Source organism: Canis lupus, chromosome 24 (genome assembly GCF_003254725.2).
Source record: "Canis lupus dingo isolate Sandy chromosome 24, ASM325472v2, whole genome shotgun sequence".
Taxonomy (NCBI): Eukaryota; Metazoa; Chordata; class Mammalia; order Carnivora; family Canidae; genus Canis; species Canis lupus.
Window position 1 is genome coordinate 8,335,075 of NC_064266.1, and position 25,768 is coordinate 8,360,842.

At 34.6% G+C, this 25,768-nt stretch overlaps 1 protein-coding gene across 4 annotated transcripts in view; it reads right to left on the reverse strand.

The window, feature by feature from the left end:
- MACROD2 (mono-ADP ribosylhydrolase 2) overlaps window positions 1–25,768 on the reverse strand; it is a 1,929,479-nt gene that overhangs the window by 1,455,953 nt on the left and 447,758 nt on the right. For all 4 annotated transcript variants that reach the window (XM_049100432.1, XM_049100431.1, XM_025469286.3 and 1 more), the window contains exon 4: window positions 17,536–17,565. In XM_049100432.1, the coding sequence (XP_048956389.1) occupies window positions 17,536–17,565 (30 nt within the window). The remainder of the gene's footprint in view (window positions 1–17,535; window positions 17,566–25,768) is intronic.

A 25,768-nucleotide genomic window follows, 5' to 3' on the forward strand; every position in this document is an offset into this window, starting at 1 on the left:
AAAGATAGGAGCAAGAATGTCAAGATTTCCACCTTTCTTATCTGAAGTTCAGCAACTTTTGAAGCAACTTTTGAAGCATATACTCTTTTCAGATTGTTGTATTCCATGGCTTGAATTCTGGAGATCTGAAATGGTTGTGCGGTTGTTTTGTCCAGGTTCATAGTTGCCTTTTGGGTGGAGGACGCTGGGGAGGAGAAGATTTACCAACCTCCTCACTATAATATAGCCTGAAATCTGCTCTTTAATGACTGTCTTTTAGAGGAGAAATTCTCAAAGTGTGGTCCTCAGGCATGTTAGCATCATCAGGGAACTTGTTAGAAATGTAAATTCTTAGGCTCCACCCCAGACCTACTAAACCAGAAACTCTGGATATGGGGCTCAGTAATTTGTGTTTTAACCAACCCTTCAGGCAATTCTGATGGCACACAAAAATTCAGAACCCTAATTCAGAGTATATTTAATAATAATAATTGTTGTTGGAGTTTTCTATTTCAAGGGAAAATAACCAAATATAAGACCTTTTTAGATGTTTTATCAAAGTTACTTTATATGATTTGACAAAGGATGATGAAACATTGGCATATCCTTTGAACTCTTCAGTCCAAAGGCTGGAATGATTTTTTTTTTTTTAATCTTTAGGTCAAAAACTAGTGTTGCCTGATACATACAAAGAAGGGCTAGACAGGATTTAAGAGCACCAACCTGAATGTTATCTAGATGTACTACTGTGCTACATTCCAATTTATGGGAGCTGAGAAATGAAATCCAGAGAAATTATCCAGAGAAATGGTGCCTTTTCAAAAATGTATGCCCAATAATACAGTTTTTCTTCACTAAAAAGACTTGGCTGTACCAAGATAATGAAGACATATTTTTGCACAACTGATATGTATGTTCCTAAAAGCCACATTATTTATAGGCCTTCATTTTAAAGGTAGAAAGCCATTCTTCTTTCAAGCAAAATCATCATCCTTAAAGTAATCATTTTGTAATTAGTGGTCCCTATACCTCCATAAATACATGCTTAAACAATGTTTACTGAAAAAACTTTAGAAATACCTATAATATATAACGTTTTTATGCAAAGTTTTAAAATAAAACAATATTGCTTATTTATAAATACATGTCTATAGAACTATGACAAGCAAAAAGATATACATCAAATGCATGATAACGACTATCTTCATGTGAAGGAAAAGTAAAACTGGGAAGATAAGTCAAAGAGGTTTCAATTTTATAATGTTTTCTTTTATTTAAAAAATGACAAAATCGGGCAGCCTGGGTGGCTCAGCGGTTTAGCGCCACCTTCGGCCCCGGGCGTGATCCTGGAGACCCTGGGTCTAGTCCCATGTCGGGCTCCTTGCATGGAGCCTGCTTCTCCCTCTGCCTGCTTCTCCCTCTGCCTCTGTTTCTGCCTCTTTCTCTCTCTGTGTCTCTCATTAATAAATAAATAAAATTTTTTTAAAAATATGACAAAATCCTCACAGATCTTGAACATTGGAAATACTACTTTCTCAGGATGAAGTATAGGGAAGAACTCTTGGGCTACAGAATGGACGCTGTAGCTTACTTGAACTGAGGGCAATTCTCAGACAGAAGGACCGATAGACCTAGTAATTACCGATTCTTCTGTTCTCAGAAAATAACTCTGAGGGTTCGAAGCTATTTCCAGAGAATGAGAATTAGACATGGGAAAGAGATACTGGAATTTAAGAAGAATAAAATTTGTTATCCAGAGAAATCAAAAGAGGAGAGTTAGAAGACATATAAATTTATGGCTATGTCTTTATACCATAATTAATTCCAGATTAATCTAAAATCATGGTTTAATGATGTAATGATTAAAAGATGGAGATGTCAAGTCAGAGAGACTTAATAAAAATATTGGATCTGCCAATATGTTGTCATCCTAACCTCTGAACTTTCAATCTTTCACTTCTAAAGTGAGAATAATAGTACCCTTCTCCTAGGACTACTGATAGGATTAAAGGAGATAATGAAGGTATCAACCTTAGTATGGTGCTTGGAATAGAGCCAGTATCCCATTAAGGTTAGTTATGATTATCATTCCTTTATTCATCTGTCCAATGTTTAGTTGGTCAGTGCCTAGTATACGTCAGATACTCTTCATAGTTCTGAGGATACAGCAAATGAACAAGACAGATGCAGCCCATGGTATTAAAGAACCTATAATTTAACAGGAAAGAGGGACAGTTACCTAAGAAAACACACTACCTTTGATGGAGACACAGCAGGAAGAGTTGCATCCTAATGTGTTAGGCCATGCAGAGGGGTCTGCTGGAGAACTACTAAATGGAGATCTAAAGAATGAATAAGAATTTATCTGGCAAATATAACAGGGGATTTGGACTAATAGACATGTAGAATTATTCCTGGTTTAACAAAATCCAACTAGTAAATTACATTTTTTATGATTATAGTAGAAATGAAACTTGGAGATTTACAAATATTTTTGTGAACTAGATCTTGCAAAGCTAACCCTGTAGGTACAGACATCATATATATTACATTTGTGATTCTGAGCCTGTGTCCAATCTACAGGAAGTTGCAAAAATTGGCATATTTAGTTTAGCAGAGGGTTCTGTGCCCCTTGCAACTATTTATGAGATTTTTTTTTTTTTTTGCCAGAAATAACCCTGCAGCAGAAGCAGAGGAAGTGTTTTAGCTGCATGCTCCTGACACATTACCTGTTGTTTATCATCTCTGAGAAAATGGTCTGATGTTGTCCATTTTTCCATCCTCCTTCTGCTTCCTCTAAATTGTTCATACTTGAATCCATTGACACTCCCCACATAAAAGTTCTGTTCATCCCAAAGCCAATTTTGGAGGCTCAGATACTTCAGGAGCTGAAGTTTGACTTAGGTCACCTTTTCTGACCCAAAGTCTGGATATTGACCTCAGCACTGACCCCTGGGCTCCAGACCATTGCCCAGGGCTCTGCAAATGCCATTCAGATCCTGGATGAGAAGCCTGATGGGTCTTCTCTGCAGTCCTCCAAGGTTCAGGACACTTCTTCCTTCCAACCCTTATGTGTTCAGTCAGCTTCTGTTGGATTCCTCCTTCCCTCCTCCTACTCCTAGTCCTGGCCATACATGGCCATACTCTATGCCTACTGGCCATACAAATTAAATGGCCCATCATTTCAGTTTTGTAGGATCCCTCACTCTTTCACAGAGCCAAGTAATTGCCTGAATAGGGATACCCTGCTATTTCTTGTTCTTCTTTCAAGAGTGCTTTGCGAGATAGCCTCAGCAAATGTCCTGTTCTAAACAATGTGTTTAGTTCACCTTTTCCTAGTCTGGTAATGTTGCATGAAGCTGGAATACTTCATGTACTAGGATAAAATAATTTCTGACTCTGGGCATTTAAATGCTTGAAAGAAAAGTTCCTTACAACTACTACTATAGAGTATGAAATGAACTGCTATCAGAATAATCTTCTGTCTATATTTACATGTAAAATCTGTGGGTTTACTTGGGGTCAACTAAAGCACAATTACCTATATTATCTTCCAACAAAAGAAACTTGCCTCTACCACACACAGGTATTTGGATTTCTGTTATCCAACAATCCAAGTTACTCTTCTTTATTTGGATATAACATCACATATCTTACAATTATCTAGTACCTTTCATCTCTCAGTTTTAGAATATAATAATAATAACTACAGTAATAACCACTTTGTATTTGAAAAGCACTTTACAATGAGCAATTAGTTATTCCACTTCTACAAAGTTGCTACATATTATAATCATCTTTTCAAAGAAGGAAACTAGGACACAAAATAATGAATTTGTCCTAACTCATGAAAAATAAACAACAGCAAAAGCTATTAATAACTTCTGGCCAAAACCACAACTTCAGCAATAAGTGATCATGTAAAGTTAAAGGTCTCTGAGTGGAACAAATCCTCAATGTCTGTGACTAGACTCGTGGTATCTCCTTGGATATGTTGCCATTCAGAAGTGGCCAGGTTCATTCCTCCCTATACTCTACTGCACATCTCTAGCTTGGAGTCCAATTAAGGTAGCTCCAAGGAATGGAATAGGATTCTTAATAGCACTGAAATTAAAAAGATTATAAAGCAGCTTTTAAAGAAACTGGCCCACTTTGTATTACTATGGAGCCAAAAAAGATACAGTAAAGAAAACCATCCCTCACCCCGCCCCCATAAACTGAAGGGATATAGACTAGTAATCCTACAACACAAGAGATGTGACCTATACTATTTTCTTGGACTTTTATTTCCTACCGTGCCCTTAGCAGTCACATTCAGAGTCTCCTTGGGGATAAGGAATGATATTTAAAACAGGAATTCTATAAATTTTTTTTCCTTTGTATACTTTTGAAAAGAGTATACCTTTAATACAAGGAGATCAGCTGCACAAGCACACTATACCAGATCTACTATATAATTAGATAGATAAATAGACATATTCTGGCAGCTATGTAAAGTACTTCTGAACTCTAAAATATTTTGTTGGGGGGGCGGATATAAATATCTGCATCTAAGAGTTTGGGTCCTATTTAGCTAGCCAAATACAGTAGGAAAGCTTAGAAAAGCCCAGAATTTTTACAAGAAATTTCCATGTCTCAAAAGGTTTTTGCAAAATTATTTTGCAATTATTTATTCTTACCTTTGAGTATGATGTACCTATCTAAATATTTTTTAACAAATGACTTAAGCTTTGCTTTTTTCCCAAAAAGTTAACTATGAGACAGAATTATAAAAGTAATGTCAAATGTTTAACAATTATGAAACTACATTTTAAAATACAACTCCTCCAAATCAAGAACAAAATGAAAACAAAATAACTTAAATAAGTATCCAGTTGAAAGCATAAACACACAGAAAAACTATCTTTTAGAGATACATACTGAGATCAGATATGGAGGAGGAATCCATACATTAAAAGAGATGAAAGTGACATAACAATTAGGCAAATAAAACCTCTCATTTGTATCCCAATTCAACCAAATATACTGTAAAAAATTATAAAGGAATAATCCATACACTACTGGACATTTGATAATGGTAAGGAGAGTTTTTTTAATTTAAAATTTATATTTTATTATGTTAAAATAAAAATAGAGGAAAAATACAGCCCCTACCTATTAAATGTGCATACCAAAATATTTATGAGAATGATTCTTGGATTTGCTTGAAAATAATCTAGGTTTTTGAGTAGATAGAGGTATAGATGAAACAATATCAGCTATGAGTTGAAAGCTGTTGAAGCTGCATGATGAGAAAAGTGGATTTATCACATTACTCTATATACATTTCTACATGTGTAAAATTTTCTATCCTAAATCTTAGAAAAATAATAATACAATAGAGTTGTCATAACAATCTTTTTTGAGGTGTGGAAGATGGATTCAAATTCCTTCTTAACATTAGGTTTTGGTAGTTCTCAGCAAGTCTATGATTAATTTTCTTTTCAATATTTATATGAAAATTATTTTGCCTCAATACTGAGTGATAGTTTTTGTGGATAAGGAAATTCCAGGTTAATATCAATTTTTCCAAATATTGCTTTGTTGCCTTTTAGTATCTATTGTTGCTGATAATTCAGCTGTTAGTCTAAACATTGTTTCTTTGTAGAAAATTATTTCTTTCTGGTATCATTTAAGTTTTTATCTTTCTCTTTCATATTCTACATCTTCACTATAATGTGTTCACTTCTGGATTTAATTTAATTTTTCCTCACTCGAAATCAGTATGTGCATTCTATGGGATAACTTATTTCTGAGGCAATTGTGAAAAATCATCAACTATTAAGTCTTCAAATATTGCCTTTCTTTCAATCTTTTACTTTCTGAAATTCCCATTGTATACATACTGGATACTTTCCTTCAATCAGTCTTCTTTCTATCCCATCTTTTCATATTTACCATTTATATCTCTGTGATGCATTCTGGGTAATTCCTACAGTGCCATCTTCTAAGTCACTAATTCTCTCTCTGGTTAGGTCTAATATTTTATAAAATCTGTTATTAGAGTTTTTAATTTCACATATTTCACTCTTAGGATTTCAATTTGTTTCTTTTTCACATCAGCCTCTTTTTGGTATTTTATCATTTTTCTTAGAATTTCAATTCTAATTTGTATGCCTTTAATTATGTTAAACATATTTATTGGTATTTTCTATTCTCTATTTGGATGCTATCTGACTACCTTAGTTTCTTGGGAGTCTAGCTTTTTTTTTTTAAGATTTATTTATTTATTTTAGAGAGAGGGAGTGCATGTAGAAGGGCAGAGGGAGAGAATCTCAAGCAGGCTCCCCACTAAGCAAGGAGTCCTTTGCAGGGTTCAATTTCATGACCAGAACCAAAACCAAGAGTCAGAGGCTTAACCAACTGGGCTACCCAGGCACCCCTATTGGGAGTCGAGTCTTGATGCTTACTCTGACTCTTGCATATTTGGGATGCATTTGGGACTGATTCCTCAGTTTTTTTCATAATAGACTCTCTTTTAGAAGAGTTTTGGGTTTAACAGAGAAATTTAAAAGATGTTACAGAGTTCCCATGTACTTCACACCAAGTTTCCTGTACTGTTAATATCTTAAGTGAATATGCACACTAATTGTTTGTTGCAATTAATAAACCAATATTAACATATTATTATTAACTAAGTTCCAAGTTTATTAACATTTCCTTAGTTTTACCTAATGTTTTCTTCTGTTTCAGGATACGACATTACAGTGAATTGACAAATTGTAAGTTCCTCTTAGTTTTGAAAGTTTCTCAGATTTTCCTAATTTTTGATGACCTTTGTAGTTTTGAGGCATACCAATTAAATATTTTGTAGGATGCCCTTCTATTACAATTTGCCTGAGGATGCCTGGATGGCCCAATCAGTTAAGAATTTGACTCTTTGTGTTGGCTCAGGTCATGATCTGACATTTGTGGGATTGAGTATCTCATCAGGCTCTGTGCTCAGCACAGAGTTTGCTTCAGATTCTCTCTCTCTCTCTCCCTCCTGTTCACTCTCTCCCCTCAAATACATAAATAAATAAAATCTTTAAAATAAAAGAAAATTCATCTGATATTTTATTCATGATTAGATTACAGTTATCAGTGGTTGAGAGGAAAATAACATGAAAATGAAACAATGAAATAATTAAAATTGCATTTTCATTAAATCATATTAAAGGTACATCTTACCAATGTGATTAATCACTGCTGGTTGTGACTTTGATTACCTGGGTGAGGTAGAGTTTATGAGGCTTCCCCACTGTAAATTTCCTCATGTGTTTTATAACTTCTGATAATTACATCATTTTGCTATGGCTTTTTCTTTTGTGGGAATACCCTGTGGACTTCTGTTGGGCATTTACCTTCAAAGTGATTTTAAATTTGCTTTGATAGTAACCCCTAGGACCAATTTTTATTTTAATTTCTTGGGTCTGGGATTCTTAGACATAAGTAATATAAATTTAAATACTAAACACAATGAAGTTGCAGGCCTGGGACACTTACTGTTTAGGTGGGGGAAGTCTTTCTTATAACTTTCTTGAGCCAATGGGGAATTTTTTTCAAATGTAACAGATCTTGGCTTTTGATAAGAATCTAAACCTTAACCTACTTTATACAGTCCTATTTTGTATCCACAAATGAGAACTATCCTCAGACCTCACCATCTGTACTACCATAAAGGCATCTATGATATGATTATATTATAGGTCTGATTCACTTTGTTTTTTCAGTACTCACTTGTTTATAGCATCCAAGGATTCTCATTCCTTCTTGCAAGCTGAAATACTTAAATTATCATATTTTACCCATAATTTATGTGAGTTTGTTGTAAAAGGTTTTTTATTTCCTCTACCGTATTTTTGGAATCTAAAACCCTTTCCTCAATCTTGCTAGATCTCTTTCCCCCCAGCAATACATGTGTGAAAAACCCCTTTCCATGCTATCTCTTCTGCAATGATACCACTATTTTATCCAAAATTTTCTAAGTCTCAAAGGTTAATATTATTAATAGGGTAAGCAGCTATCACAATGTATGTAGACTATTTCTTCACATGATCAATGAAAGATTTAATAAAGATAAGATATATCATTTTAACATAAGTGCAATTAAGATTTTAAAATAAACTAAACTTCAGCTGCGAAAATTTAAGAATAAATGTTTTTACTTAACAGATCCTCCTTGACTCATGAATGGGTTACATCCTGATAAATCCATTATAAATTGAAAATGTAATAAGTCAAAAAAGTATTTAATATACCCACTACCAAACATCATAGGTTGGCTTAGCCTACCTTAAATGTGCTCTGAATACTTATATTAGCCTACAGTTGAACAAAATCATCTAATACAAAATCTATTTTATAATAAAGATTTGAAATACTTCATGTAATATGTTGAATACTTTACTGAAAGTGAAAAAAAACAGAATTGTTGTATAGGTACAGAACGGTTGTAAGCATATCAATTATTTACCCTCAAGATCACATGAATGACTGAGAGCTGAGGTTTACTGCCACTGCCCAGCATCACAAAAGCATCATCCCACACATGGCTAGCCAGGGAAGAGATCAAAATTCAAAATTCAGAGTATGGTTTTAATTGAGTGTGTATAGCTTATGCACCTTCATAATCTCAGAAAATTGTGCCAAACCCTTATGTGAGCAATCATCTGTATTTTTCTTCTAAAAGTTGAACACAAGGATCACACAAAGGTTTTATGAAACACCCACAAGCTAATTAAATAAAGCCTATGTCAGAGAAAAGAATCAATTATCTTTAATAAAACAAAGCTATGAACCTAAAAAGTGATTATTTATTTTAATTAATCATAATATAGAGGTTATGGTGTCAATGTTCACACTTCTATTTCTAAGTAACCTCCCATTTTCATATCCTAATATTTTAAATTAGAAGTACATTACAAAATCAATTCATTGTTTTCAATGAGAAACCCATATCAAGTAAAATATTAAGAGATTACTGTCCATAAATCTCATTGTCCAATGCTTTTCAAGTGTGAGTTTCAACAGCTAAGCCAACCTTCTTAAAAACTTTTCCTAAGGTATATCCTTGATCCTTTTTCTAAATGAACGTCAAATCTCATTAACTGGCACATAAGCAGTTTATTCCCTAATTGGAAATGTATCCTTCCAGGTTCTATCAGCTATGGCTGGAATGAAAAGAGGCATTTAATCTGCATAGGGCTACCCCTTTGACAGGGTTTTTAGATGGTGCGATTTCACTTAGAAGGGGGAGTAGGTATGCAGTCAATCGGAAGAATGACTTTAAAATTTAGCTTTAGACTAAAGACATCATGGTGTTCAAAGTTAGAAGTGGAATAAACAAAACATGTCCATGTAATGGCCATTAAAATAGAAAAGTTCAAGCACAGATATGACCTGGACCTCACACTCCTCTCCTTCCTCCACCAGGAAGCATCTGGAAGGCTTAATGACAAATGGCAGACAGGATTAGGGCAACTACAGCTGGGTCAAACTCCTACGAATAGAACTAGACAAGCTTATGTGGAATGAGAAAATCATATAATCAAAATCCAACTGGTATGAGCAGCTGTAGAGCTGGTCCCTAGACTGAGATGCAGGTAAGGTCATCAGAGGAGAAGGCATGGCAGGGAGGAGTCCGTGCTGGGGTTGACCACCTTGCCCAGGTTGACTGGTAGAGGTTTGCTGCCGATACCACCAGCATCAGAGCTCCTTTCTTCAGTTCTAACATGGTTGACCCCATTTTAAGTGGCATGCCTAGATGGTCAGGCATCCACTGTTTAACCAAGGTCCAGATATTCTGACTGAAGAGTTAGGAGGCTAACTGAAGTAGAGCAGGGTGTCTATATGATTTCTAAATCACACAGTAGGAAATATAACTGAGTGGGTCCTTTCCTTCCCCTCCTGGTAAATCATATTCATCCTCCAAGCGTGACCTCTTCTGGAAAGGCTTCCCCAACCACTCCAAGATGTTGATTTCATCTTTTCTGCTTCATTTTTTTCCCATATTAAGAATCTTTCCAGTTCTCAAGATGATGTATAAATAAAAATGTTTAGCTCTAACTGTACCTACTTATAAGAATCTTTGCTATCTCAACATCAAAACTAGTATAAAAGAGGTAATCAGACATGCTGTTGACTGAAAAGGGGTGGGGGAATGAAAGGAAAGAAAAAAGGTGGGGAATGAGGGAAGGGAGGAAAAGAGGGACAGAAGATGGAGGGAGAGGGGACAAAGGCAATAACTAAATGTTGTCAGATCTGGCCTGACTCCTGGCCCCTGTATCCTCCTTCTTCTCTCCTTCCTCACTTCTTAGTCTCCTGACCTCTAGGAGGCTTAACATTCTGCAGTGTCTAGGATCAATCCTCCCTGAGGCAGTCAAGATTTAAGCCTATTTTCTATGGTTTAGTATCATGTCCCTTCCTGTCACTCTTATCCTAAGACTGGGTCCCTGACTGGCCAACAAGGCCAGGGTTCCTGAGTTTCTCTTTCCATGCTGCTCTCTCTCAGAACTGAGATCATTACCACCATCCAGGCCCATGGCTGGGACCCCTCCACCTACTGAGCCTAGGCCAGCTGGCTAACTCACTGTCAGACATGCTTTATGACCTCTCTTCAGGGGCAACCCAACAACCAACCAGCTTTCACTGGCCTTGGTCCCTCTCTGCTGATCATCAGCAGCAGATAATGCTGATCATTCCTCTCAGCATGCTCAAGGCCTGGCCAGATCTCAAGGTTCAACAAGAGTGAAACACAGAATCTCTGTGGGGATTTTTGAGCAATGGAGTGATATATGCCAGAGGAAGGCTCTTTGGTGTGTGGAAAGAGGGTGAGAAGGCAATCCACTTTGCCTCTGAATGTTTACAAAGTAATTTATGAAAAACAGCCACTTAAACACACTCAACAAGCTCTTTAAATATGTTGTTTTCCATGTTAGGAATTCTTAGAAACAAATCAGATTTTTTTTGTAAAAAAGATTATTTTTCAGCACATCTGTTTTGCTTTTTAAAGAAGGAGTCTGATACCTGAAACACTTGAAAGAACCTGAGGAATTATATCAGTGAAACAGGGACCATGATTAGTTACAGGGAAAGGGTGTGTTTATTGCCAAATCAATCATTAATACTAATACACAGTAGTGACTGAACCAGCGTTTGTTGAATGAATGAATGAATGAATGAACATGTCCACATCTATGTGTTTATATGTAGAAGAAGGTGATAGGTGGATGGAGATTTACCAATGAAATCTATTGCATAACACCAAATAGTTTTATGATTTCAGGGCTTTTGAAGCATGTATTTTGATATCTCACACAAACTCCATGAACATATAAGTGGACTTTAACAAAAAGCATTAGGAGTTCTCTCTGCAAGTACAGACTGTCTAAACAAGAAATAAGAGACCTCAGAGGAACAGTTACTAACCCCAGGCCACTGAACCTTATTCATCTAAGGGGCACAAAGAAAGCAAGAAGCCTTTGGAAATGGTAAAGGTGATAAAATATGCTATATCTCATTCTAGAAAAATGGCTTTCACGTACTACTTAGTGGTAGTTGCTTATACTTAGAGTTTTAAGATTAACCCGCCACAGAAACACCTCAAGGATGAGCTAAAAATTATAGTATTGATACAAATATATGTGTGCATATGTTTAAAACAGCAGCCCTACTAAGTTATATGTATAAAATGCCACTTTGTCAGGAAATGCATTTAAATAGTCTAACACTGTGCTTCAAGGTTTAGCACTAAGAGGCTCTGACAGACTGGAAAAGGAAGCAAATTCCATGAATAATGTCCTATTTGGTCTATCAGAAAGTACTGTTCTTATGTTAATTATTGTGACAATGAGAGGGAAAATATCTAAAGTAAGAGATTATAAATTTTGTTCTGGTCTATTTAATGCAATGATCTAAAAGAAATCAAGGACTTAACTCTTTAATTCTGATTTTTCTTTCTAATTCCGCTTCTTCACATAATTTGAGGCTAGATGCAAAGATTGGGTTTTTTTATTATATATTCCAAAAGGACATCACAGGACTTTGTGCATGTAAGACATTCTTATTACAGACGAGTGAACAGGTATTTAAAATGCAATGTATTCTAAGACTGAACCTCAAATACACAAAAAAAGTACAGGAATCTGGGCAGCAATCCAAAGCAATCCAAATACTGTAAGACAGTGCCATTGTATGTACTTTCAAATTATCAATTGAGGCTGAGACTTGTGAAAATAAGCCAAGGAAAACATCTCCATATCCCAGATACATGTTTTCCTGTCCTCTCATTCATTTTTCCTGGTATAAAGTTATTTACCTGAGCACAGAAATAGCAAATCAGAAGAACAAATATATATTAAAAATCACAGAGGAAAGGCAAAGAGCTCTAGAGTGGAAATCAAGAACCCTGTCTTCTCATTCAATGTTTGCCCTTTATAAGTTATATAACATTGAAGAAGTCACTAAATATCCCAAAGTCTCATTTTGCTCACCATTAATTTAATAATAATAATAAGAAGAAGAATAACACTGATCTCATTTGAACACTGTGGCAGAGAAAGTTACTATGTATTTACCATATGATTTCCTCTTCCTGGAAACTGCAGGATCCATTCTTCCCAGTCTTCCTTGTGGTTAGGTTGAATGGGGGGTGTGGAGGTGGTTGTCACCTGCCTAAATTCTAACCAGTGAAATATGAACAAAAGTGATATACGCCATTCCCAAACTGGTCTGTAAATATATTTCACAAGATCCTCTAGCTCTCTCCTCCTATACTGTGACATTCTTAGCAGCCACACATCAGACAGTGTAGTTTATAACACCCTGAGTCTCTGAATTGCCACCTATAGGAAAGCATAAGTAGGAGAGCCAATAATCCTATTTAACCTACGATGTGAGCAACAAAGGAAACTCATTTTATTAAGCCATTAAGATTTTTAGGCTTATTGGATACCACATATAATATAGCCTATCCTTACTAATAAAATGGCAAAATTAGAAAATAAATTTTACTTGGTTTATATATTAATGGGCTATACAGCTAGCTATACAGGGTAGTATTGGTAGCAATGATAGAAAGCTTGTAAAAACTTATCAGAAATCCTAAGGTATTTTTGACATTATACCATTACGTAGGTAACATAAAGTCATCCTGAAAGGTAGAATTCAATCACCACAGACCAGTCAAATACTTATGTAAGAAATTAGCATTTGACTCTGCCTTTAATATATCTAGGAAATAAAGACAGAGATGATCCATTTCACCTGAAATGATTGGGTATTTGTAACCTCATTACCTGTGTTTATTACAATGAATGAAGTCTGATCTGTGACACTAAATTTCTAGAAAAAGTGACCTCTAGCCCAAAGATAAAAATTCACACCGGTGTGAAGTGATTCTCTCACTTTCAAATAAGAACTGAGAGAATGATAGTGACCTTTTTTTTTTTTTTTTAAAATCTCCTTTTAGGAAACCATTCTTCTTGGTTTATAAGCACTCAGAAAAAAACAACACAATGTGAAGATTTTACAGATAATACAATTTTATATACACTGATTTTGTCTAAATTTCAAGTACTATTTACATACAATTGGAGGGGGGAGCCTTCCTGAGGGCCTGAAAAAATGGTACCTAAGATAACATTATTATTTTCTCGATCGAATTGTTTAGTCAACCAATAAATTATTCCCTTTAGAGATTTTTGGAGATATATTAATTCAAGAGAATTACATCAATTCAATTGTCCCTTATTGGATAATTATTGAGTGTTATTTTACAAATATCACTGACAGGATTAAAAAGATTTGTCATAGAATCAGAAGACTAAAATTCCATTCAAAGAAGGATAAAAATGTTCCTTAAATTTGATTTCAGACATGTACTTTAGAGCAATCTTGACATATCTGGAAGTACATAAATAAATTTAAACCCATCAATGATCTAAAGAAAGAAATTACAGCCATCTTAAATACTTGCAATTTATCTTTATGATGATGCCAAGTCACTAATTTTAGAATTTGAAAATTAGAAATTATAGCAAAAACTGCATTTTAGCAAAATCAACAATCTAGAGGCAGACAGTAAAGTATATACTTCAGGTAAACAGAAACCTAAGTTTGCCTATTTCTGAATTTCTTGACACTGCTAAGAATTCATAATGTATCTTCTCACACAGGTTAGAAGAACCATAGGAAAATACAGGCCAGATCACTAGAGTTAATTCTATATACATATATACACCAACTGTGTTTCCATATACTGAAACAAAGCAGCTTGGTAAGGCTTTCTGAACAGTAGCCTACCTTTCACTATGGTAGGGAACTACTTGCCTATCAAAACCCCCACTCTCCCCTTCCTTCTTAGAGAACAAAGCCCTAATTCCAGCAATTCCATTTTTAGGTATTTATCTGAAGAAAATTAAAATGCTAATTCAAAAAAAACAAGCACTCCTATGTTCATAACAGCATTATTTACAATAGCTAAGCTATAGAAGGAACCTAAATATCCAGAGACAGATGAACGGATAAAAATATAGGAGATATATATATCTGATTTTAGTTTCCAAATAAAATGTGTGTATATAAATATAAGTATATATATATATATGTATATATATATATATACACACTATATATACTATATATATATATACACACACAGACACACACATAGTGTGTATATCACACACACACACACACACAATGGAATGGCACCCATCCATACTAAAGAATGAAATCTTTCCATGGATGGACCTAGAAGGTAATATGCTAAGTAAAATAAGTCAGACAAGACAAATACCATGATTTTACTCATGTGTGGAATCTAAAAAACAAAACATCATTGAAAAATAACAAATAAGCAAACAAAACAAAATAGAAACAGACTTATAGATACAGAGAACCAGAGGGTAGGAGAGTAAGAGGATGGATGAAATAAGTAAGGGAAATCAAGAGGTACAACTTTCCAGTTATATAATAAATAACACAGAGAGATGTAATGTACAGAACAAGGAATACAGTTAATAATATTGTAACAACCTTGCATGATGATAGATGATAACTAGACTTATTATAGTGACCACTTCATAATATATGTAAATTTTGAATCATTATGTTGTACACCTGAAATTAATACCACTTTGTATGTCAACTGTTCTTCAATAAGAAAGGGAAGGGAAGGGAGAGGGCAAGAGAGAGTGAAAGAGAAAGAGGGAGAGAGAAGGGAGAAAGGAAGGGAGGAAAGAAAGCGTTTCAATCTCTCTGGTAGTGAGATCTAAAAAACCTGCAGAATCTTCTGACCCTGCCCTTGATTTCAACTAAAAAGAAGTTTCTTAAATACGTCACTCCACTTGTCACTCCTACCTTTAATAGAGATGACCTAACACACATCTGCTATATGCCAGAAGTACCAAGTTCTTCCCCTTCTTCCGCATGCCCATTCAAGAAAACTATTGTTTTTCCTTAAAATTCTGTTTGTGATTATCTAAGCTTCATTGAAACAAAAGATAAATTTGGCACATGTCAACCTGTGTATGTGATATTTTCCACTATTAAAATATATTGTTGTTTTTATTTCCTTTGTAAAACAGCTAAGATCATTACATTTTAAATAGAAAGGTATTGAGGTAAGTAATAATCAGTATTAGTTAAATATAATCTGGCCAAAAGAAAATACAACACCAAGCACTTTTTGATGAGTGCATTGTCTTCTGGAATGAAATTACATACATCTACAAATGACCATTTGGTAAGTTTTAGGATAATGTAAGATTTCAGAGAAAGCTGCTTAAAGAAAACAGACTCATCTTTTAGGGGCCAATTTTTTCTTCCCCCAACTTTCTTATTCCTCCTGACCCCCATATCTATAATGGTTAGAGCTCCATTTACTCCAGTTACTACCATGGACCCCTAAGTTCTATGCACTATGGGAAAAAGACCAAAAAAGTAAGAGTTTAATGTTTGATGACACCATGGAATTACTCTCCCACCAGCTAGCCATGCCAGCTCCCCAGGATCATGGGAAACAGGGGCTCATTCCATCCATCTCCGTGGGCCACACACAGGCACTGGGAAAACCACTTTATAAGAGTGCACCATTTTCAACAGAACCACATCAGCCATGGGCCCAGGGCTGGGTTGGCCTGTAAAATGCTGCGAACGGTCACAGGGGTCAGCTAGGGTACATTCACGGGCCACAGGTCGGGTCAGTAAAAAAAAAAAAAAAAAAAAAAAAAACAACAACAACAACAAAAAACCCACTCCCATTCTCTAGTCTGTATCTAGACTACTTGTACATGAGAAAGATTTTTCCTATTTAACAGTATTCATCAAATTTGTTAAAATACTAATGTGTTTTGTAAGAATATCAGCACTGTGGGGGATTTATTTTAATAATGTTTTCTTTACAAAAGAGACCTAGAGATAAAAATTCACTGGAACCCAACTCTGAAGGAAAATTTTCCCTTCTAATTTCCCAAAAATATAATGAGAAATCCTGTCGATTTATATTTTCTAAAGTACTTTAGGGAAGAAAACAAGAAATACTCTACCATAGAATGTACATTAACGTGATAATATGAAGAGTACTTTCTAGATTTATTTTTTTATATTTCTATTTCCAGGATTCTGTTTTCTAAAAATCTATTGATTCCTATATATGAACAATGATTAAGATTTTAGTTTCCAAATAAAATTTACTCAATAACCTCCTCATGATGGCCAGGGAATTTTTTTTGAAAGCCTAAATCTCAGTGCAATTATATTTACTTCAACAATATACATGAAAAGAAGGAGCAAATGGGGAAAAAAGAAAGAGGAAGAGAGAAAACAAACCTATTTATGTCTACCTGGGTCTAACGCGACTGTATTCTATTGTATATTCCCCCCCTACTATATTAGATATAGATGGGATAGGAAAGTTTTCATCTTTCAACCCAGAAATTAAAATAATAATAATAATAATAATAATAATAATAATAATAAAGAAATTAAAATAATAAACATCTCCAAGATTTTGGTATCAAAAAAATACTCTCTTCATCTCAATTTGATCTCATTTATTCTCCTCTAAACAAGCTAAGAGAAAAAGCAAAATGCAGATGTTAATTTCCTAAGTGGCTGATATATCAAGCTCTCATGCTACAAAGCCATAACTTTTGTAATATCATTCTGATAGAAAAAAACCCTAAAACTGCAAGTCTCCAAATGCATTGTTTTAGAATTTATATCAAAAGTGACTCCATCATTTCCTATATGTGTGTTTGTCTCAATAGCTTAGAGCTGTTACAGCTTATGCCAAAGGTAGAAATACAGCTTGATGAGAAGAAAAACAATGTTCCACATATTTTGAAGTCTTTCAAAATTACATTTAGGCTAACCAATGTATATATTTTTATTATAAATTATTTTCTAGAAGATTATCATTTTTTGTTTAATAATTACAGTTAATTTCCTTATAAGTATCATAGAACTTACTTAATATCTTGTGGTTGGTGTAGTAAAAAATATATTTTAAAATAAGTGATGTTCAGGACTTACCACCTCCTCCTCCAAGAAGACTGGCATTTGCTGTTTAAAACAAAACAAACAAAAACAATTAAATAATATATAGAAACTATAATATGTCGATAATATGTCAGATAGTCTAAGAAAAACCTGGTGGTGATCATGTCTCTTATAAATACACACAAACTCACACTATGTACTTTCATATAAAGATAGCACTTATTACTGCTTTATGATGATATGAAAATTAAAATAATTCACTTTTTTCTCTTCAAATGACTATTTTTATATGTACTCCCTTCTAATAAATGAGGTACATATTATGATTCTTTTATTTTCTATTCTGTATCGAAATTAATCTTCTATGTTCTCTGTTTTATCAAGTAGAGATAGAATAATGCTATTTAGGCAATTCAATGATTTCAAAGGACAATGTAACATAATAATAATAATAATTTTAATAAAATCTCATCACATAAACTATCCTAAGACACTGTACAGTAAGAACCCTTAACCAGTAACAGATTTATTACTTTTAGCATTAACTTTTTATTTGAAGGAAAGAAAAGCATTTTCATAAAATAATGTTGTGCCATTTCTTATACAGTTATCCATTATTCTAGCACACATATTTCTAGAAGCCAAATAACAAGCAAAAGATAAGATAATTCCATTTGAATTCATTTCAAGAGGTCAAAGTTTTATGAAGTTCCATTGCAGGTTTCTATGTAAGTAGTAAAAACATTATGCCTATGTTTATCTTGTCATTATAACAGCCAGAAAACAAAAGTTAATACACACTGCACTGAGCTTTATTCCATAGAGTTCTTATGTATAATAGGCATTATCTCATGCTATTATAAAAAAAAAGAAATCCTACAGCAGTATAAAGAAAGAATGTGGCATCCAAGATCTCTTTCTTTGTGTAACTTGAACTACCAAAACATTAAAGAAATCATTTAGGAAAGAGAAGTAGGAATCTTTAACTTGAACTTCAGTGTGCTGTCCACAGACCATGCATTGCCATAGAAGCAAAAATCTGTTACTAATTCCATCAATAGGCATTTTTGCAACAAATACCCATATTCATAGTTCCATGAGGTTAAATATGTGATAATGTATACAACACTAAAGAGAATATCATGAAAATGCATAAAGACCACATGCCAAGACCAAGGCCTTGTCAATATGTCAGTATTAGAGCATCAATCTTATTTCATATCACCTTCCAAGGACAGGGTCATCTAATTGCTGCTCTTGCCTTCCTCTCAGTACTTATTCCACAAACATGGACTAGATAGCAATGTCATTAATCAATCATAAATAAAACACATTCCTGATGTCATAAAATCTTCTGTCATTCTGTCAACTCAGGTCCCAAATCTATCTGACTTCACAGTGAGAGTGTATAGTTAGTTACATAGATGGTAGCCTGGACTTAATGTCCTGCACCAAATTAATCTTTATAGCTGTTGAAGTGGTAACTTGTTGCAGGGACAAGAGGAAACATGCTGTGAATTCTATTTTGGTTCCCATACTCCTTCGTGAATGGCAGAATTTTCATGATCAACCCATGTCTCTTGGCTAAATCAAATATTTTCTAAAATCTTAGCTATATGCATTTATAAAACCACATGGCATTTCACACTCCTGCTGATTATTTTTATATTTCCTTGAGAACTACTTCCCTATCTATAAGTTTTCCAGATCCCTGAAACTGTTTTTCTCCAACTTTCACATATTCATTCATAAAGAAAGTTATTTCCAAGAAAAAATAACAATAGTGGTAGTTTTTCACTCAAATTATGGCCAGGAGCACAATAACACAATGTAGCTACTTTCACCCAATGTTTTGCTCAATAAAGGTAGAGGTTGCCTGTTTTGAGAACATAGCCCAAGGTCCCTCTATTTAACTAAGCACTTATCCAATAGATGTGGGTGGATGAGTAGGCGTAGGTATAGGAACTAGAATCCCAGTGCTGGAGAACCATCAAGTCAGTATATGTCAGATGTGTGCTCATGTCTAGATCAGTGTATCTGGTCACATTTTAATATCAATATAGAACTACTTTACCAAACTGTGGCATTCTACATGGTATATTATCTTTTTTTTTTTTTTTTTTTTTTTGAGAGAGAGAGTGAGAGAGAGAGAGAGAGCAGGGGTAGAGAGGAGGAGAGGGAGGAAGAGACTTTTAACCAGGCTCTGCACTGGGTGTGGAGCCTGAAACAGGGCTTCATCTCGCCATCCTCAACATGACCTGAACTGAAATCAAGAGTTGGAAGCATAACTGACTGAGTCACGTAGGTGTCAAGATTTTTAAGATAATTTCATGTGCATTATCATTCATGTAATAGGACTTAATCTAGGCTGCTAAAATATATTCACACACACGCACTATATATATAGTGAATATATATATATGTGTGTGTATATGTGTGTGTGTGTGTGTGTGTATATATATATACAAACATATATATATATATTCAAAGCAATTCTAATAGCTATAACCTGGGTAATGATTTTTCTAAAGAATTCATGAAATCTAAGCCTATTTTATCAGTTTCTGTTCTCATATTTTTTTTATTATTTTTATTTATGATAGTCACACAGAGAGAGTGAGAGAGAGAGGCAGAGACATAGGCAGAGGGAGAAGCAGGCTCCATGCACTGGGAGCCCGATGTGGGATCCCGGGTCTCCAGGAGCGCGCCCTGGGCCAAAGGCAGGCGCCAAACCGCTGCGCCACCCAAGGATCCCCTGTTCTCATAATTTTTTTAATAAAATGTTTATTAGCAAAAATATCAAGGCAATTTTCTTCAGTAAAAATGACATAAATGAAGGCAAATAAAAGTGAACCTTTTATCAGGATTTTGAATATAACCTTTCCCTTCACAAAGCGCCTTATATATAACTGATGCTCAACATTTATTAGTCAGATGGATTGTTTCTTCCATTTTACAAAAGTGAAAATGACTTTTGTATCTTTAAAATTAATAGTCATTTAATTTCTACTTAATTATCTCTAATAAATTGAGGTACATCCCAATTAAATAGAAGCCCCTAAAGATGTGGTCTGAGTTTAATAGTTTGGACTACATCTAAGAAGCTCTCAATACATTTTTTCTAACGGGATAATTGGTAAGTTTAGTCCAACTTCTTTTGATACTAGAGGTATTTGTTTATTGAAGTGTGTGGAAAGAGTAAACATTGGTCCTTTTTCTGCTTGTAAAACCAAGGACTATCAAAAAAACTCTTAAAATTTCTTTGGAAATACTTAATGACTAAGGATGTAAAAATGTTTATATATTTCTGTCCCTATATAAGTCCCTTGCTAGAGGGAATTTCAGAAGTGCTTCTTGTTATTCCCAAAGCTTCTCAGAGAAGGAAAAGGAGAAAAGAAACAAAGAAAACTTGAAGTTTATGAGCATAATATCACTGCTTCCAAAGTAAGATTTAAAAATCTCTTTTCTGAGCATGCTTACTGACACTATTATTATTCATATTTTCCTAAATAAAATATCCTTTCTATTACCAGAGAGGTAGAGGAAAAAAAATCAAGCTACAGTAATCGCCTCAAAAATCAATTAAATGAGAAACTAAAATGAGCCATTATAAGTTAATGAATCTGTGTATTGCACTTTTTTGTCCCCCCAAAATAACAACTCAATGAGATAAACAGTTTCACTGTTTATAAAGCAAAAGACAAAACAAAACAAAAAACAAAAATGAAAAACAGTGAATATAAAATGGGAGAAAGATTTACCTAAATCTAATTTCAAAATGGCAAGTATGGAGAATTTATTTATGATATCCTAACCAAATGACTTAGAGTTTTTGAGAAATTATTTTCTTCCATTTGAACTCAGTTCTGAAATTTTTAATGAAAATTATCAAATTTTTATAGGTATATCCACTTTTAAATTATCAAAACCATAGGGAAAAGTGAATTCAATTAGGAATCCTTTTCTTGGGATAATCAGCCTAAATGAAAAATGATCATGGTACTTACCAATAGTATTATTCATTATTTCATGTGTTTCTCAGAACATAAATGGAATATTACATTACCTTCTTTCTAAAAAGAAAAATATCTTGAATGACCCTCTGTGTGCATATACATGTCTGTGTGTGCATGCATTTGTATCTTTTTATAAATACAATTAAATTATGGATCAAATGATGAAAAACAAAATTATTATATACTATAAGTAATCTTCCATTACTGGAAGATCCTAAGTGAAATGCATGCCGTAACATTGTTAGAAATTTAAGACAGCTGTAGTTAATCAGACCCCTAAAGCACTTTTCCTCCTAATATCTCAAAATCCTTTTTAGTCTGTATAGGGTAATAGAAAGAGCCAGGTAACCTGTTTTACTTCTGCCTCAGTTTCTAAATAGTCCAGTGGGTTGAGTAAGTCATAGTCAACTAACTACCTTATTTATCCTCTTCCATCAGGAAATTTAGAACTACCAGGGATGGCAAACAAATTTCAAATAATTCTGATTCATTAATTAGAAAAGACTGTCAGTATCTCTCTCTCTCTCTCTCTCTCTCTCTCTCTCTCTTTTGCTTTTATTTATTTATTCATGAAAGACACAGAGAGAGAGGCAGAAACATAGGCAGAGGGAGAAGCAGGCTCCCTGCAGGAAACCTGACAGGGACTTGATCCCAGGACCCCAGGATCATGACCTGAGTGGAAAACAGACTCAACTGCTGAGCTGCCCAGGTACCCCAATTGTCAGTATCTCTTGATTTGAGCACAATTCTAAAGCTAAATCTAGGCTTAGTGGGAAAGAGAACTATGATCAGTTAATAATACTGATCACAGTCAGAGTGGGGTAAGGAGAACTGAAATGGCAGCAGACATGACATATATTGGAGATCTGTACATCAGTTAACTTCTCTTAGTTTTGACAGTTCTCTTAGATTTGACAGTTTCTGATGCAATAAAATTTTATTCAGTAATCTTAAGAAACAAAGCCACTACCCAATACATGCCAGCCTTGTATTTTAGCATACTTAACAGCCCCCGCAGTTTGTGAGTCAGAAATATAGTAGCTCTTGTTTATCCACAGGGGACATCCTCGAAGACACCCGCAGTAGATGCCTGAAACCTCAGATAGTACCATAATCTATGCATACTATGTTTTTTTTCTTTGCCTATGGTAAAGTTTAATTTATAAATTGGGCACAGTAAAAGATTGAGAACAATAATAATAAAACAATTTTTTAAAAAGTACTGTAATTAAAGTTAAGTGAATGTGGTCTTTTTCTCTCTCAGAATATGGTGTGCTGCACTCACACTTCTTTTTGTGATGATATGAAATTATAAAATGCCTACCTGAGAAGATGAAGTGAGTTGAATGATGTAAGCACTGTATGCAATGTTAGGTTTTAATGTAAAGCAGGTGATCCTCCTTCTGATAATACATCAGGAGGATCACCTGCCTCCAGATCATATGGTTGACCTCAGGTAACTGAAACCCCAGAAAGTGAAATGCAGATGAGGGGGAACTGCTGTAATCCAGTCTGTGAAATAATCCAGACTGGGAGATGTAACTCATGCTATGAGCTAAACTGGCCTGGTAAGTGTTTGAAACAAGTTTGTATTCCACTTACCAAGATAATTTCTATTATCTTTACAGTAATCATTTGTTTGCATCCCATTTCTACCCCCACCCAAGACTATCTGGCAAACAAGCAACAGCCTGGGAGACTAGTATTTAAACATTGATTAAGAGCAGTCCAGGTGGCTCAGCGGTTTAGTGCCGCCTTCAGCCCAGGGTGTGATCCTAGAGGCCTGGGATCAAGTCCCTCTGGAGTCGGGCTCTGCATGGAGCCTGCCTGTGTCTCTGCCTCTCTCTGTGCCTCTCAGGAATAAGTAAATAAAATCTTTAAAAAACAAACAAAAAAAATTGATTAAGACTGTGCAGAGTTTGTTTGCTTTTTCATCGTTATAAAAGAAATTGTAGTTACTTTTATTCTAACAGGATCCTGACCACCAAGTTTGTTTATTCTGCTTTCTTATTACAATAGAGCACATGGGATGTCAAATGATTGTTGGCAAAAAATTCCCCAGAAGCTCTATGTAAAACACTATTTCATTCACAACATGTTATCCTAAAAGATACAAAAGATGAGATATCACCTGTTAGAATGGCACATTATATTCCTTACAATGTGAAACTCAAAGTAGGAAGTGCTAAAACATCTAAGACTAAAATCCCAAGCATGTGAATGACTCTAGCACTACTTTATACAGGGAGCAACCATCCCAAGTGACAGCTGTGGAAATACAATCTACACAGACAAATCCAGCCATCAGTTTGGCAACAACTCTCTGTTCATGCTTTACTAGATTTATACCTTCTAAACAAAATCAAGGGAATGCCAGAGGTTTGGAGCAATGGTATAATATCCTGCTTTGAAGCTGACAGAGAGAAAATTAAACATAGGCTTAACTATCTCACATGCAGAAACCAGGCATAAACACAGGATTAATAGTTTATATTTTATACTAACTGCAGAATTTAAAGAAACCATTGATTATTCCAGGGTCTGTGTGTTTTATATAAGTTGGAACCTACTATGAAGCCAAAAATAGAATACAATAAGCCTTACTGTTGATGAATAGGTGAAAAAGCATCAGGAATTAGAAAACTTACTTGGGAGTATTAACAAAGAAAACAAAACATAATGACTTTTGTTGCAGCATGAGGGAGGAGAAGAGCTGCCCCTTGTTAGCCAATTTGGCTTCACCAGCTACAACTCTACGTATTCAGTGACTTCAAGAAATACTGCAACATGGGAGGAAAACCACGTATTTTGCCCAATTCCTTCATTTTACAGAAGTGGATCAAAGAGGTCAGGTGACTTGTCTAGGCTCAGATGCAGGAGAACCTACTCTACAATACTGCCAATGAAACTGGAAAATCACACACACAGATGTTTCCTTTACTATCTGAAAAAAGAGCACTCCCATGAAACATTTTTGTAAGCTAAAATGGTATAAAGCAAAGAAGTAATTATCATTCATTTACGTGGAAAATTTTTTAGCCATTCCCAGACCCAAAAAATAACCTCTTTTATGCTTTTCTGATATCTTAGGACACATCTTGCTAGTGGATACACAAAATAAACTGAGATAAGGGACAGATGCTCACAGAGTTCAAAGCTATGGCAACTTGATGCTGAGATGCTGGGCCTAGTTCTCAAAGAAGGACCTTGGCAGGGCCGCTTTCACTGCTCAGGGTGCACGTTGGTTCTGCGTACTGGCTTGCTGCAGAAAAATACTGAATGCTATTTTCACTTCTTTGATAAAAGCAAAAATCCTCTTCAGTTTTCTTTCAGTTAGAGAAAATAGGTACCACTGTATGTCTTTTGTACTAGCTAGGTGGTATAATGTGAACTTTTGAAAAGCAGGGGATACATGTATGTATGTATGTATGTACACATATTTTTTCTCCTCATAAATCACATCCAAAGATGGTAACAAAACATAATATGCATGGAATCTACAGAATGTTATCCTACTGAAGATCACCTAATTTAATTATAAAAGGGTGAACTAAAGTATTGCCAGGTCCTACAGCTCCATAATGCAATGTAACTAATGCAAAATGAGAGGAATCAGCACATGCTTTTATGTCACAGTCCTCTTTCTCGACACTATGTATCGAATCAGTTGTAATTTTGATGATGACAACACTGGCTCAGTTACAAAAATAGGATTACTTAAGTAACCCAATCTGGGACTTTCCAAAGAGTGAACAAGTGTGTCTAAATAGGGAAAAAATGAGTTCAAATGTGTATTAGCTTTGTGGTTATAGTGATACAAGACACTTGAACAGCAGTTTTAACTTGTCTTTGACAAGAAAGATTTTTAACAGAAACCAATTCTCAATTTGAAAAATGGAAGATGTGCTTATTTAAGGGAATATGATATACTTTTAGCCTGATTAAAACACAGGCCTGAACTTGTACCCTCATTTACATACTTCTTGGGCAGACCAATTTGTTTCAATAAAACTAGGTAGTCCCTTTTAAGAACACTGTTTTGCATAGTTTCCTTATTTCATATTTCTTTTAATATTATGGAATCTTTATTTCTCTTCAATAATGAAACAGCATTGAGTTTTTTTTTAAAGGTTTATTTTTATTACACTTTAATTTAAATAAATAAGACAAAGGAACAATTCTCAGTCATAGTAAATAGATGGGAAGATTCTTTGAGACAAAGAATCTCAAAGGTAAAAGATTTACGGTTA